Source organism: Talpa occidentalis, unplaced genomic scaffold (assembly GCF_014898055.3).
Source record: "Talpa occidentalis isolate TD23 unplaced genomic scaffold, MPIMG_talOcc4v2.1 talOcc4.4, whole genome shotgun sequence".
NCBI classification, from domain to species: domain Eukaryota; kingdom Metazoa; phylum Chordata; class Mammalia; order Eulipotyphla; family Talpidae; genus Talpa; species Talpa occidentalis.
In genome coordinates this window covers 80,002,958-80,020,394 of record NW_023604295.1, presented here as the reverse complement: position 1 = coordinate 80,020,394, position 17,437 = coordinate 80,002,958, and the positions used below count along the sequence as shown (strand labels likewise).

General features: G+C 37.7%; 1 protein-coding gene across 1 annotated transcript in view; it reads right to left on the bottom strand.

Annotated features, from left to right (window-relative positions):
• WDR49 (WD repeat domain 49) overlaps window positions 1-16,621 on the bottom strand; it is a 180,291-nt gene extending 163,670 nt beyond the window's left edge. The window contains exons 1-2 of the mRNA XM_054701116.1: window positions 16,496-16,621; window positions 15,954-16,171 (exon numbers count right to left, since the gene is read on the bottom strand). Of these exons, the coding sequence (XP_054557091.1) occupies window positions 15,954-16,118 (165 nt within the window). The 5' untranslated portion in view covers window positions 16,119-16,171; window positions 16,496-16,621. The remainder of the gene's footprint in view (window positions 1-15,953; window positions 16,172-16,495) is intronic.
• Window positions 16,622-17,437: the final 816 nt, after the last annotated feature.

Here is a 17,437-nt window from a genome sequence, read left to right as displayed (position 1 = left end):
AAGCCAACATTACACTAATACCAAAACTGAACAAGGACAACACAAAAAAGAAAACTACAGGCCAATCTCTCTAATGAACATGGATGGAAAAATCCTCAATAAAATTTTAGCTGTCAGAATCCAACAATGTATCCATAAGATAATTCACCACAACCAAGTAGGATTTATTCCAGGGACACAAGGATGGTTCAACATGCGAAAATCAATCAATATAATCCAAACATCAAAAAAAAAGAAATGTAAAAACCATGTGATAATGTCAATAGATGCTGAGAAGCTTTCGATAAAGTACAACACTCATTAATGATAAAGGCCCTTGAAATTCTCGGGATACAAGGAACATACCTCAACATCATAAAGGTCATATATGACAAGCCCATAGCTAGTATCATTCTCAATGGTGAAAAGTTGAAAGTATTTCCATTAAGATATGGAACAAGACAAGGATTTCCACTCTCACCACTGCTTTTTAATATAATACTGGAAGTCCTAGCCAGAGCAATAAGACAAGAGAAAGACATCCAAGGAATCCAAATAGGGAAGGAAGAGGTAAAACTATCACTATTCACAGATGATATGATAATGTACATAGAGAACCCCAAAAACTCCACAGGAAAACTTATCAAACTAATCAATCAGTTTAGTAAAGTGGCAGGATACAAAATCAACACACAAAAATCAGTAGCCTTCCTATACACAAACAATAAATCTGAAGAAGAAATAAAAAAAAAATCCCTTTTATTATTGAATCAAAAAAATCAAATACTTGGGAATAAACCTAACAAAAGAGGCTAAGGACCTATACAAAGAAAGCTATAAAATCTGTTGAAAGAAATAGAAGAAGGGCCTCCCCGGTGGTGCAGCGGTTGAGCGTTGTGTTGCGAAGCTGCCCACAGCCTCTGCAGTGCCGGTTTGAACCCCAGCCACCGGGTGAGGGTCCCACATGGCACGCAGACTCTCCTGCCGCCCGCTGCTCCCCTCAGCAGTGTACTTTGTCAGTCTGCCTGCTCTGCTCTCCGTTCTGGCTCTGGTGAATTCTCTTGCCCACCCGCACTTCTGACTGTACCCAGTGCTTGTATAAATAAAGAAATAAATCTTAAAAAAAAAAAAAAAAAAGAAATAGAAGACACAAAGAAATGGAAAGACATCCCCTACCCATGGATTGGAAGAATTAACATTATCAAAATGTCCATCATACCAAAAGCAATTTACAGATTCAATGCTATTCCAATAAATATTTCAATGACATTCTTCAAAGAAATAGAACAAATATTGGTGAAATTCATATGGAGGGCCTATCCTGGTGGCGCAGCGGTTGAGCGCTGGGCTGCGAGGCTGCCCGCAGCCTCTGCTGCACCGGTTCCTTCCCTGGCCACAAAAAATAAAGTAAAAAAAAGAAAAAAAAAAAAAGAAATTCATGTGGAATCACCAAGAACCCGGAACGGCCAAAGCTCTCCTGGAAGAAAAAGAAGGGAATGGAGGCATCACACTCCCAGATTACAAACTATTCTACAAAGCCATAATAATCGAAACTGATCCTACTGAATGGGAGAAAATATTTGCATATCACATAACTGACAAGGAACTGATATCCAAGATCTACAGGAACACATACAACTCAACAAAAGAAGAACACAACTCAATCACAGAACAGATAGAAAAGAGCTAAATAAACATTTATCCAGAGAAGCCATCCAAGTAATCAGTAGACCCAGGAAAGTGTGCTCACCTTCACTTACCATCAGGGAAATGCAAATCAAAATCACAATGAGATTACATCACACATCTGTGAGAATGGCCCTTGTGGTAAAGAGCAGTGATAAGAGTTGGCTAAGATGTGGTGGGAAAGGAACCTCTTACTGTTGATGGGAATGTGATTGGCACAGCTCTTACAGAAAAGTGTGGTTACTCACAGTATTAAAATTAGATCTGCCAAATCTACCATAAGATACAGCAATTCCACTCCTGGGTTTCTATCCAAATGATGCTAAAACACGAATTCAAAGGTATATTCACCATTCATTGCAGCTCTATTTGCAATAGCCAAGTTATGGCAACAACCTATGTGCCAAATGACAGATGAATGGATTAAGATTAAGAGGTGATAGTTCATACATGGATTACCACTCAGTAAGAAGAAAGATGAACCATTGGCATTTGCAATAACATGGATGGGACCGGAAGGGATAATGTTAAGTAAAACAAGTCAGAAAGAGAAAGACAAACATCACATGGTTTCACTTCTATGTAGAATATAGAGAAAGAAATCAAGGGTCAGTCCAAACTGAACCAATAAAAAACCTTAGAATCTGACTGTAGAATTTAGAGGAGGGTTTAGGGGAGAGCAAAGAGGGAAAGGGACGCAGTGGACTCTGGTGGAGGAGTGTGGTGTTTGTTGTGGGTATGTTGCCGTGATATGTATCTGAGGAGGTGTGATCTAATACCTCTGAATCATATACAGTGTGGTAAACTAATGTTATATCAATCAGTCAGATAGCTGAATATACCAAAAAAATAAAAGGAAGAAAGAAAAGAAATGGTCTAAACCAAATAAATAAGCCCTTGAAGTCTGACTGTAAAGTTGAGGCTACCAGAGCTGGGTTGGGGGGAGGATTAGGGGAATGTAGAGGAAAGGTGGGGTGGGACACAATGGACTGTGGGTGGGTGTGGTGTGAAAGCATACACCTCAAGAGGTGGGACCCTCTATCTCTGAATCACACACAATGTTATAAACCAGTTACATTTAAAAATTGTAAATAAAAGCCAATCCATCAATTGGTTTCTAAAAATAGTTTTCATAAGCCTTAACATTTACATACTTCCAGACAAAACATTACCAAAGCAGAAACTTAATTCTTTCAATCTGTCAAATCTTGGAAATGTACTTTATGTTTTTGCCTTAACTTTTCCCTATACCAATATTTTATAATGCAGTGAGGAAAGATTTTCTTTTTCTTCATTTTTCCTGCTCTATAAATAAGGACTTGCTGAAGACAAAAATATAAGTCCAAATTACAAATTATGAAGCAGGGCTCTCCTGGTGGTGCAAGGGGTTAAGACTCAACACTATGCTATGAAGCTATCCGCAGCCACTGCAGCAGGAGTTCAAACCCCAGCCAGGGAGTTGACACACATGGTGCAGCGCAGTGGACCTCTCCTGTCTCCCCCGCTGCTCCCCTCAGCAGTGTATTTTGATCAATTTGCCTGTTCTGTTCCTCACTTTGTCTCTGGTGAATCCTCTTACCCATGCACCTCTGGCCTACACCCCAATTCTTGTATGAATAAATAAATAAAAAATAAATCTTAAAAAAATTATGAAGCAAATACACACAATCCAATTTGATTGGAAATCTGGGTATTTTCTCTTAAGTCAAAGCTGCAATGAGTTAACATGCCAGTGACACAAGACTTATTGCCCTCATCCACTGGTGAGGACTTCCAGATCTTGAAAATTAATTTCAAATGGTGAGTTGTAAGTTACTTAGAGAAACATTTCCAAGCTTACAACTGTTTAACCTTCTTTTGACCTCTTCATTAATAAATATGTGTTCAGCATGTACACCAAAGAAGATAGTATGGCATACGGTTTTTTATTCATTCATTCAACAAATACTTATTAAGCGCTTCCTCCATGACAAACATTGTTCCAAGTGTTCAGCACCGGGTTTAACCAACACATACAAAGTCTATACACTTACACTTCATTGGGCAGCCTAGGCTACAACTCACTAAGTAAGTGACACATGCCTCTAGGTTATCAAAAGTAAGATCACAAGTATCACACAAATTATTGTTTCAGTCATTTCTTTTTTTTTTTTTAAAGATTTTTATTTTATTTTTTTTTATTTAATTTATTTATACAGCACTGGGTATAGTCAGAAGCGCGGGAGGGTGAGAGAATTCACCAGAGCCAGAGCGGGGAGCAGAGCAGGCAGAAGGACCGAAGTACACTGCTGAGGGGAGCAGCGGGCGGCAGGAGAGGTCTGCGCGCCATATGGGACCCTCCTCCGGTGGCCGGGGAGCAGCCGGGGATCGAACCGGCGCTGCAGAGGCTGCGGGCAGCTTCACAACCCAGCGCTCAACCACTGCGCCACCCGGGAGGCCCTGTTTCAGTCATTTCAAACTAAATTTAGCATTTAAACATGTCAAACACAATTCATAAACAGACATTTTATACAGACCCAAAGTCTTTCCTCAGTTTGAAACATCTTTATTTTTTTTTTGTTTTTACTTCAGCTCATTAGATTTTGCAATGCTTCTTTTTCTCTACATGAAAAATAGTTTCTAACAAGATCTTAGAATCTTTCCTCCAGAACCTGCTAGTTAATCAAGCCCTTCACCAAAAATAATATTTCTTCTGTCAAATATTGGCATGATTTTTGAGTAATGTTCTGTGACAGCTGAATGACTATACTCTATCAAGATGCATCCTTTCCCCATGTCTATAATTAAATTTAAAATTAACATGCTGCTTTCTCATGCTTCATTCTGTTGCACTTGCCTCAATTTCCCTTGGTTATAAAGCATATTGGTTATGAATATGTATTAGGGTTTGCTGTCAAACCCTGTGAACATCTTCTGGAGCAGAAGATTAGATATGTTATTTAAAAACAGATACATCAGTATATATCATCCCCTGCAAATTTCACCTTCCAATGAACATTCATAAGAGATGTAACAACAGAACAGGAGACTACTGTGCCAGCCAAGGTTCATATTGCTCTTTTTTCTTGCTTCAAAGACTTTTAGTTGGTTTTAATTTTCACTTACATTATTATATCAATAATTCAAGAACTCAGCAGTCTCAATTGAATTTAAAATTTTGTAACTAACAAAGACCCAGGCTTTGGTATCCCTGTACTGAAATTAAGGTTTGGAACCAAACTCTCCCAGCTCCAAAATTCAAGTAAGATTTCTTATCTAAATGGTGAGTTAGAAGTTGATTGGAGCTGCAAGATAAATAAATCCATAAATCGTTCTCTTTTAAATACAGGTGATCATAATCCCCAAGATTATGTAATAGTTCATATCATTTTTTCTTTAAGTCTATGGAAGTTTTCAATTCTCTGCAATAGATCTAAGATAATATTTATCACTATCATCTCTTTTACCTAAGCTATAAATTTTAGGGGATGAACCTGACCACTGGAATGGTATAGCCAAGAGAAAACAGAGCTTCACTCATCTTCATATCACTAGAGCACAATAAGCATATATTTATATGAATAAGCATTATCCTTATAAACAGTCACTGCCCCTTCATGGAAACCAAAGAATGAAGCAAAGAATCTCATGCATCCATAAATTTCATTTGAGTTGACTTGGAAGTTCAGGGAATCTACACCAAGACTTTCATTTAAAAGAAAAGAATTGAGGCCCACAGAATTGAAGATTTATTTGAGTTCATATAGTTCACTTCTGGCAGAATCATGCCTAGAAATAAAGATTTTCAATTCCTAACCATTTTTAACACACTACAAATAGGTTGACTTCAACAAAAGCTGGTTCTATCTGGGATAACACATTCATCAACAAACTAGAAAAATAGGAGATTGGAATGTGTTTCCTCAAATGACCTCAAGCAGTTTTGTATAAAAGCTATTTCTTTAGAACACTAAAGTTTTATAATACTTAAATTTTACATATGACAAACTCAGTAAGTGGAATCTTTAAAGTATAAGAAAGATCCCAATTCATGGGACTCCCTGGTGGTGGAAGGTGTTAAGACACAACCAATGAAGCGGTCCGCAGCCACTGCATGAGTTCGATCCCTGGCCAGGGAGTTGTCCACACGGTGCAGCAGATCTCTCCTGACTCTCCCACTGTTCCCCTCAGCAGTGTATTTCAGTCGATCTGCCTGTTCTGATCTCTACTCTGTCTCTGGTGAATGCTCTCACCTTCCACCCCACCCCCCAAACCTCTGGCCTGTACTGTGGTTCTTGTATACATAAATAAATAAATATTTGGGAAAAAAATTTAAAAAAAGAAAGATCCCAATTCACATTGTAGGGGGAGTGTAGGGGGGAGTCCTTTTGACAAAATGATCAGGGAATGCCTGAAAGCATCATACTACTTCCATCCAATGAAACTGCACATTATATCCTCTTTGTAGAAAACTACTCCCAAAGTGCCATTTACCTGCCTGAGTGATACCCTTCCCTCAGTAGCAGCCTGGATGTTACTGCCACCAGGAAGCCTTCCTGAACTCCTCTCCCCAATTCTGTATTGTAAAGAAAACACTCATCTGTTCTATGAATAATAAATAAGTTTATGGAAAGGATTATAGTAGTGAACAATGGCAAAGTTATGGAATTATACTATCTTAAATAATGTTGGAAAATTAAAAATGAGTTTGAGTACAGTTAAATTTAAGGTTATCCACGATGTGAACTGGGCATCAGGCCACTCTGGGAGATGATCTGGCTCTACCAACAATGCAAATGGACCTGGAAAAATCCTTTCATTTCTATCTTTGTTTCCCTAACAATAAAATAGCTCTCAAAGGGCTCGCTGTTAATGCTAAAACTCAGTGAAAAGAAGCTGATAGAGAAATACCACTTATTAGAGTAGAGAATATCAATAAAAGCACAGCTTCTAAATTCAACATTAAGTTCAGCATCATTAGACATATTAGCATATTAAGAGTCTTTAAGATATACTGACATTCTAATAACATTTATTTTTGCATTGAGTTATGGTGTAATTAAGAAGCCCACAAAGCCATTTGCTATGCCTTACCCTGTGACAGACACAGTCCTATTTTTCCATAATTGAAACCTATACACACTATACAAAAATTGTCATTTCAGAATGATTGTACACTATTTTTCAATTTTCTTTATGTCATGAATTGTAAATTTTGGCAGTTTTATATACTTTCTTTACTCTTTTTAATAACTAATCAGAGTATATAATAATTTGTTTAATTATCCTTTCATTGATAAATATTTGGATTGTCTAAAATATTCCATTATATAACATTATTATAATGACTATTTTTATATCTACATTTTCTCTTTACATATCACAGTACATTTAGGGTAGTCTATATAACTAGAACTGCTGGTTCAAAAAGTATGCATTTGATATATTTGACATTGCATATTTGATACATTCTGGAAAAAATTACTACCAAAAAACTTAGACAATTTGCAATCTAAGTATTAGTGCCCATTTTCCTGATTCTTTGCCAATAGTAAATGTTACTGATCTTTTTAAATCTATACCAAGCTGATCAGGGGAAAACTATGGTTTCTACTCTGATTTGTTTCAATTCAAATTCTTAATCAGTTTGGTTATCATGTCACATGATTCATAGTTACTTATAAGGCCCGTCCTTGAATACCTAAAATATGATAAATGCATGCAAATATATTATATGCAAAATAACATGTGTGATATTTTTGTGTACATATATGGATAGAGATGAATAAAAAATACACTGGAAAGATGCTACATTAAAGTAGTTTCTGAGAAAAGTACAGTGATTGACAGTAGACCAATGTAAGTGGGATATTTCATAAGTAACTTAGAATTTACATGAGTATAATGTATTTAGATCAAAATGTATTTAAGCACCTCCCTGATGGTGCAGGGGGTTAAAATGCCATCTATGAAGCTGTCTGCAGCCACTGCAGCATATGTTCAATCCCTAGCCAGGGAGCAACCCACATGGCACAGCAGACCTCTCCTGACTTGCCCACTGCTCCCCTCAGCAGTGTATTTCAGTCGCTCTGCCTGTTCTGCTCCCCACTCTGTCTCTGGTGAATCCTCTCACCCCTCGCACCTCTGGCCTGTACCCCAGTTCTTATATGAATAAATAAATAAATCTTTAAAAAATGTATATTTAATATAAATTTTATGATAATAAAGGGATTCCTAAATAAGAGACAATCATAAATAATGAATGAAATTGTATGTGACTGGCCACACATTTTTTTCTGATTGCTTCCCTCTTTCAACTTCCAGGAAGTTACCCTGTTTCTTTACTTGTCATATCAACTCCAGTTGATTCTCAACCCTCTTGAAGAATTCTCCTAAGATCTGGTCTTATACACTCTACCCTCTCCTCTAGATATCTCATTTACCCCCATGGTCTCCACAATCTAGGATATAATGCTGAGATCTTCTCACACTGACTTCTCTCTCATCACCTTCCTGACCCTTTGACTTAGGTGTAAATGAAAATGTCACTGTACTTAATCACAGACATCTATGATTAGAGCAACAAAAGAAATATATGGGAGCTATGAGAAAATAGGACCATAATATGGTGTTGATCCAGTCTGGGTGGTGAAAGAAGATTTATCTGAATGAATGGTATTTAAACATGTATATACATAGAAGTTAGGTGGGAAGTTAGTGAGGTAGAGGAAGAATATTCCAAACTAAAGCTCCACATTTATTAGACCCTAAAACAGAAATATTATTAAAGCATTCATGTAATTGAAAATATGAATAGCATGACTGAAATAATTTGGAAGATGTTCCATTGTCAAATGATTTTGTGACTAATCTGTTAGAACCATAATTTCAGACTAAGCACCTATCATCAGGAGGGGATGATTTGAGGGGGACGAAAGGATCTCCTTGAAAAGACTGAATGATCATATTCTTTATAGTGTAAGGGAAGGAATGCTAGGGGGAATGGTAGTCTTAGCCTACAGTGAAGGAAATTGCTTTCTCCTATCTCTCCAGCCAAGAATCAGTTTAACTTCTAGGCTCTAAAGCATGAGCAATCAGGTATATTTCCATGGAAACCGAGCACCTAAAAATAGGCCTTTGACCATATAAATGTGGCTAAAAAAATGAAAGGGAACAACTTAATAGGATACCATGAGAAGTGTCAGAAGCAGCATTGTCCAATAAAATTGCTACAGTGATGACAATGCTTCAGAATCTGAAGGATCCAGTATAGTAGCTGCTAGCTACATGTGGCTACTGAATGCTTGAAATATGACTTGTGCACATATAAATTCTTACTTTGTTTCATTTTAACTTATATAACTAGAAGTGTCTTGTGGTCACCATATTGGACAATGAAAGTCTGAAATAAGTCCAATGTGACAATCTGGCTCCAAATGTGTTGAAAATTTAGGGAAGAATATGTGCACATGCAGGAGAAGAAGCAGAAGAAGACCACGTCCCTGGTAGTCCTCAGGAGAGAATATTGGTGTCAGAGATTCAAGATTTCAGAAGAGTCACATCCACAAGTGATGTCAAGAAATGATGAGGGAAGGAAAGACCTCTGGGACTTGTGCCTCAGCAAGTGTGAGGCAAAGTCTTGGGAAAACAGCAGGAATCACCAAGGGGCAAGTCACAAATTCCCTATTTCTAACAACAGAGTTGGTGGTGTCTGTGTCATCATTATGGGTGCTATACATGGTAAACATGACAAATGTGAAGTCAAAGTGGCACAAATCACAGTTCTTTCATTGTCTGTTTTCATTTTTCTTCTTTAATTCTCAGGATATTGGAAAAAGTAGCCTGTGCCCTTGGTTCTATATGTCTGGCTTAGTTGATGTACTACAAATGAATAACAATAAGCACCTTTGATTCTTTTCCCCTTCTTTATAATAAGCTTCTTGGTTGCCTTTTCTGCTCCAGTCCCGATCAAAGCTCAAGGTTAAAACCTTGCTTTAAACATTTTGGTTTGTTCACCAAAAGTACGCCTCATCACCACCTTTGGCCCACGTTAATTTTTATAAGCATTTGTTACAAAGCACACAGAGAAACTGGAAAAGACAGGAAGCTACCAGAACTTGTCACAAAATTTAGCACACAGGCAGAAGTATTCTGGAGACAAATTTTCCATGTGTGTTAATGCTCTACTTACCTTCCTTGTGTTTGGATGATGACATCATTTGCTAGTCTCATCCCTTAATTTTAGCAAATCAGACAAAACCACAAAAATTCCTCTGTAATTTCTGATTTTTCTAACTCCAGTGGTGCTGGATTTATCTTCAAACTCTTATATAAATGCTGAGAAGGGGGACTTGCAGAGAGTCACTTGTTTTCTGCTGTCCTCAAAAATGGAATTTTTGGTTCTTTGTGATGGAATTGAGGTCAGAATTGCTCTTGAGTTACTGCTTTTGTTCCGCAGGGGATGGACTGGCTAAAGCTGCTGAACATATTCTGTACTGCATAATAGAGAAATAGATTAAGCTTTACCTGTTTCTTCTCACAAGCCACCATTGAGATGGCTTTAGAATGGAAAACATAATAAAAATGCAATGGGTTATTCATTTTATTGTTCAACCCTTTCTCTACATCGATTTATTTTAGGAGTTGTTTATTATTTGCTGATTATGCATTAACTCCAAGTTACCAGGCACAGTGCCCATTTGCTGTTAACATGCTCATCGTGTTAATGAAATCTGTATCCTACTGGATTCCTGTTCCTTAGAGCAATGTCCCAGAGGGACATTGCCTTGTGGGTCAACAGGAATCATGCCAAACTATGGGTCACGTAGTTGACAATCTACCCCTGAGCCCCTGAGCCCTGGTTCTGCCCCTGGGAGAACTCAATTAAATATATTTTAGCTTCATTCTCTTTAAGAATAAATGAAAAATAAAAATGTCTGTCTGCCTACATTCTGGGCTGGTGAGAGGATCAAATAACATGATAGCTATAGAAGCGCTTTATAGAAATCTTACATTTGAAAGATATTAAATTTTTATTCATCATTTTTACCTCCACTGACTTCTGATAAGAATGGTGGTTCAGTTAACCCTGAAAGTACATAGACAGTAGGGTCATTAAAGCAAAGATAAAAGAACAAAAATCATATAATGAAAATAGCAGATAATTGTTCCAGAAAAATCTATGAGAAAAATGGTCATATCAAACCATAAGCTAAATGTAGCCTTGAACTTCCTGTTAACAAACAAAAAAAAACAAAACCAAACCATCAGGCATATGACTTCACCTATGAAATGAAGTTTCCTGCTTTATTAGGAAACATCAAAGTTTTCTTACCATTAATCTCTAGATTAGGGTGAGGGTGTTTTCTGGGCACATATATGTATACACTTTTCAGCTTCCACTGTAGTTAGAATGTGAGTCTGGCCCACAAAATCATTGCCCATGTGCTTCTTCAAGCACTGCCTCTGTCACTAGCTTGATGCTTAGCAGTCATGGAAGGTGTATTCACAGAACCGAGCTACCCAGTGCCTACTTGGGAGATTTCTAACGGTCTGCCCATTAGAAATACATACTTTCAACTTTATGTGAGCAAGAAACAAAGTTCTATCATGTTTGAACTCATATTTCACACAGTTTGCACACACTATAAAGATTTTCTAGTTGAGAATTTTACTGGATAATATACAGATTTTTAACAATATATTATATCTAAAAAGTTTAATGATCTTAATATATTATCTCATAATTTGTTATAGATAAACAAAACTCAATGGTTCTGAGAAAAGAAAATGAAAAAAAGACGGGTATTTGTGTGTGTGTGCTTGGGATAGTGATGCCTGGGATTAAAAAAAAAAAAAGAAGCAATAGACAATCTTTTGGAATATGACACATATAACCATTGGGTAACTTAATAGTGAAAGTATAAAGAGCAACGAGAAGATCAAGAGAAGATTGGGTCCATAATGAATTAGAAGGAATCCTAAGTTTAGAAAGATGGTCAAACAATGGAAATGGAATAAGGGGTTAAATCCAATATTCTGCAATTCCCTTAGAGCCTACCCTGCCTAGCAGGATATCAGAACCCTGGGATTTATTCTACTAAGCAAAGAAATATTGTTCGTAGGCCTTACTGTAGAATCTGTCTACAGGCATTGTGGGAATTTCATAAAGATGATAAAGCATGAGTATACTACAAATTGTATGGATTCAATCATTTTATTTTACCTCAAGTAAAATGTTCAGGCCTGTAGAATTGCCTCCTGAGCTATTCTGGTACTTGAAGTTAGCAAAGTGCACTGGGTTTGGAACCTATTCACTCCTAAAACAGGTTTGCTCTGAAAGCCCTCCTGGAGCATCCCTGGGGAGTTTCTGTCAGGACTTTTACTATACATTTTTCACACTGAACTGTTTTGATCCTTGGTCCTTTTTACTTTGAGCATAAATAGCTCATCTTTTACATTTCAGTTAGGTGATTTCATATCCAGCTATTTAAAGCTAAAAATTTAGCAGGGTTTGGGCAAATGGCACCATGGATAGACAGACAAAGGCCAGCCCTGTCCTGGCTCACAGTCTGGGCCAGAACAGATGACTCAGGACATGCATCTGTAATTGCACAGTTGCCAACAGGATCAGGACAAGACTCAGGTCAGTGAGCTCAACAGTGCAGGCAAACAGTCAGCAGGGAATCCAGGTTCAGAGAGTTGTGTGTCCTGGAGCCGAGGTCATCAATGGAGAATCCAAGGAAATCCTCAGATACCTACATAGCTAGAATTTTGTAAGAAACTCAATATATATCAAGACTCAATGGACTTTTATAAATTTCAATTTCCCTCAGACCATAATTTCTATTTCTCAGCATTTCTATAAAATCAGCAAACCAGAAACTTCATTCCTCACACAATAGCTAGCTTTTGAAATATCTGAGAAAATGTAAAATATGGTTGACATCAAAATAATATGAATATCCAGAGACTGTGTCATATCTCTGAGCCTAGCAAGTGCTACAGGAAAGTTTGAGTAACAACCATCTTAACAATTCTATGAATAATACAAGCTTCACTCCCTTTAGGCTGATATATGGCTATTTGGACACCATCATTTGAAAGAAAATGAAATCCACGAGTTACTTTTCCAGTCCTTCTGCCCAGGTAACTTGTTTGTTCTACAGAAAAAGATTAAGTCTCAATTTAAATCTTTTGTATATTAATAAAATATGAAGGAGGATGTACCAAGACGATGCTTCATGATCTTCTATGTGAATTTATGTCTTTGCAATTCTTATTGCTTCCACTTCCTACCACAATTAAAATAAATGCAAAAATATTGTTGTGTTATTAGAAATTTAATTTCCTTCAGGAAATGTATGGATTGAGTGAATCATAAGAGTGTTAGAGGCCATGCAGTTCAAACCATACTCACAGAATATATAACACCTATGTTAATTGAGCACTTAGTGTCATACATTTCTCCAAGTGCTTTCAAGGTAATATCTAAGTTAATCCTCACAACAATCCCACTATCCTCATAATAGAAATAAAGGAAAATGAGACCTAGAGAGGCTAGGCTCTCTGCACAAAGTCACATTATAAATGGCAAAAGGGGGATTTCATTCCAGGAAGTCTGATTTCTGGCTCTTAAACACTAATGGATTCTTACTCACTATACCAATCATATAATAAAGACAGGCATTACTTACTATATTCTTAAATATGTATTTATTCTTAAGATTTATATGGTATATAAGAGTTTATCTGGGAATATATGTGAACCATTCACTACACAATTCAAAGACCCTGGGGCCTCCCTGGCAGTGCAGGCTGTTCAGCACCGCACTGTGAAGCTGTCCGCAGCCTCTGCAGCACAGGTTCAATCCCAGCCGGCCAGCGAGAATGCCACATGGCGCGGCAGACCTCTCCTGTCTCGCCCACTGCTCCCCTCAGCAGTGTGTTTCAGTCAGTCTGCCTGTTCTGTCTCTGGTGAATCTTCTCACCCTCCCACGCATCTGGCCTGTACCCCGGTTCTTGTATAAATAAATAAATCTTTTTTGAAAAAAAAGACCCAGTTGGGCCTTCCCTGGTGGCGCAGCGGTTGAGCACTGGGTTGCGAGGCTGCCCTCAGCCTCTGCAGCACCAGTTCGATCCCCGGCCACCAGCGAGGATCCCACCAAAAAAAAAAAAAAAAAGACCCAGTTACTGGTTTTTCAGTTAAGGATTGCCACTGCTACTAAAGAGGATGCATTTCACCTAATATTTGACAAGCTTTCAGCCACAAATAATTAACGTGTGTACAAAAAACTAACAAAAAACACAGAAAGAAAGAGAAAGAGGGATCTAGTGCCAAAATTCTGGCATTTCCAGAAGCACGTTGCACATCTTTGTTATTGAACTACAAATTACTACCTTCAGAATTCTGTGTGGCAGAATAGCTGCTTAGGACCATTTTGTCTTTTACACTATGGCCTGTGAACCTCACACTCATGATAGATGACTGGGCCCCACCACCATTTCTAATGTGTCCTTCTCTAGGTGTCCATGCTGTGTTTGGAAATCTTGCCAGTTCAGTGTCTAAGTTTTATCCCCATATTGTCATTGCATCATTTCATTCTACCTGCTGAGTCAGTGAAAAAAATGCATGGATTCATTTGTTCTTAGAAGTACATCTACAAAATCCTATTTCTTTTTAAAAAGCTGTCATTAGATTCTTTATGCAAGCTCTGAATTTCTTCTCCCTTTTGGTCCATCAGTACTTCCTTTTTCAACTGGCAAGTTCAAAATAAGTGTCCTGGGCTATAAAATGTATAAAGTAAAAAAAAAAAAAAAAATCTTAAGATTGAGTAGCCCAGTTTCACTTGATTTCCACTCCAGACTATTCAGTGTTTTGAAAAGAACAACCACCCCCAACCTTCTGCAGCAGTTTCACTCACTAACACATCAGCGTATGATGCTAACTCTCCTAATAAAACTTAGCATTCAAATTTTTTGTGTTCTTAGTACCAGAACAAAACTGTCACATTTCAGCTCATTTCAGAGTCAAAGCTGTCATAATCTGCTGTTACATTTTTTCTGAATGTCCTCAAGCTGTCAAAATGTTTGCTATGTCTATCAAAATATGCCAGATTTATTTGGAGCATTGGACATGAGCTGCACTGAAGCCTTTTAAGTCTAATGGGTTGGATGAATAGCAAATATATGAAGATTAAAAGGACAAAAGTATGTAGTAGAGAATGCATTTGCAACTAAATAAGACAGAAAGCATTATAAAGAAATGACTAATACTGCTGGGGTTTTATAACACAAGTAGAATCTAACTAGTTACTTAAGACAAGGTACAGCAGATATTTTTACTGGTTAGTAACTTTTTCATTGAATAACGATTAAAATTTGTGCCAATTACAGGCCAACAAAATTGTTAGATTTCATCCTGCTTTATTAATTTCAAGGTGATATTCTAAAATATTAGATATCTGTTTCAAATTAATTTGCATACTCCAAGCATCCCCAAAGGATCTTCTGAAGCCCTGAGATCATATTCTAGCAAATATTACAAAGTAGGGACGGAGTGGAGGTCTATGTCTCTTTAAATTCCACAACATGGAAAAGCACTTCCTACCTGTATGAGAAACTAAAAATCATTTTGAGGTGTGTTTTTCATATGCATAGCTGCAGAATTTCAATTAATTCACCACATAGAAAAAATAAACCACTCATGGCTAAACTGCTAAGGTTTACTTCCAAGTAGAATTAAAATGAAAACTAGCTTAAATGTTATTGTCATTGCTCCAATATTTATAAAGAATGAGAAACTGGTCCATTACAAGGGGTTTTGGAACAATGAAGTGCTTTGATTTGGGACAAAATCAGCTTTGCAAAGGACCCACCTGCACCTCATGGGGTGAAGTAAGGGAAAGTTTCTGCAAATGGGAGGTACCTATTTGCGTTTCCACAGTTCCACTTTCACGTCACATGCAAGAACAGTGATTACAGACAATCAACCAAGAGACGCCTGTCCTGACTTGCAATCATAAGTTTTGGTTTTCGAAAAATATGTTGATCTTTAAGAAAACTTTTGTCCAAGAATTAATTTTGCCTCCTCGATGGAAATGATCTTCAATGACAGCAATTTCATACTAAATATTAGGTGGTCCAAATCACCAAGGAATAAAATTACCTGGTGTTAAGTCCAAGCCTGACCATTTCAATTTCTTGTTTAATCATTAAATACATAAAATTTTTTTAAAGAAAAATTTCCATCCGTTTCATTCTAAACTCTGAACAACTCATACTCTCCAGTAAACAAGATTAACTCTTACCTCAAAGGCCCTCTGTATTTTGACAAAATCACCCACGCTGAGCTGGTTTTCAAGCAGGGCTGTGACATGGTCTTCATCTGCAATTGCACCTTCTGTTCTCTCAAAGCTCTTGAGTTCAGGCTGGAACCCCATGTTTAACTCAAGTGCTGCATTCTGGTTACTCATAATGGTTTCTCCTCTTTTCAGCAGTCTTCAACTATTTCTATACTTTTCTTTCCCTTGAAAAGAAACCCAATTTAGCAATAGAATTCCAAAATGAAAGTACAACCATTTCAAGGCACACAATTAGGAGATAAATGTTCAAACCCAGAAGTAAGGAATGAAAGTGTTCAACCCCCACACTTACTTAAGTTCACAGTTTATTTTCAAAATTCTCAATAAAATCATTTAAAAGCAGCCCCTCTTTACATTCTGTTTAACCTGACTTGAATAAAAATGTTTAAAGCTTCTTCTGTGTTTATAGCAATAGCCACAGAATGCACCTTCTAATCTTCAGTTTAAATGCATGAGAAAAGCAACTTCTCAAAATCTCTTTGAATAACCTTGTTTCTTTAACATGTTGTGGTTTTAAACTCCATTTCCTTGGTTGGAGGGATAAGTTGACTCAGCTGCAAGATTTCTGTCCCAGTGAAGTGCTTGCCTCTCAAGGCCACCTTCCCAGCAATATGGAGTTGTTTGTTTCATCCCTCCCTGCCACCTTTGTATGTTCCCTGGCAACCAACACTAAGCCAACGACAACTTTCCCTTTTCCTCCTTCCCCCAAGCACCAAATAATGACTGATCTGAGTTTTGAATATATAATGCAAATGTTGAGTTTCTTTTTTGAAAGGATAATTTAGCCCACTCACTTTTTATTAAACTTTATTTCTGTATCATTAAAAACAATTTTAATAAATATATTTTCTTTAAAGCATTTTTTTAAAAGATTTATTATTTATATAAGAACTAGGGTACAGGCCAGAAGTGTAGGGGGGTGAGAGGATTCACCAGAGACAGAGCAGGGAGCAGAACAGGCAGATGGACCAAAAACACTGCTGAGGGGAGCAGCAGCGGGCGTGGCAGGAGAGGTCTGCTGCACCATGTGGGTTCTTCCTGGCTGGCCAGGAATTGAACCCTCCCTGCAGAGGTTGCAAACAGCTTCACAGCACTGCGTTCAACCCACTGCGCCACTGAGGAGGCCCTCTAAAGCACGTTATGTACAATATTATCAGGCAATATGACTTTTTAAAGTTTTTTTAATTTATTTATTTTATTTATATAAGCACTGGGTACAGTCAGAAGCAGGGGAGGGTAAGAAAATTCACCAGAGCCAGTGCGGGAAACAGAACAGGCAGACCGACGAAATAGACTGCTGAGGGTTAGCAGCGGGCGCAGCAGGAGAGGTCTGTCGCGCCATGTGGGACCCTCACCAGCAGCCAGGGATCGAACCAGTGCTGCAGAGGCTACAGGCAGCTTCACAGCCCAGCGCTCAACCGGGGCACCAC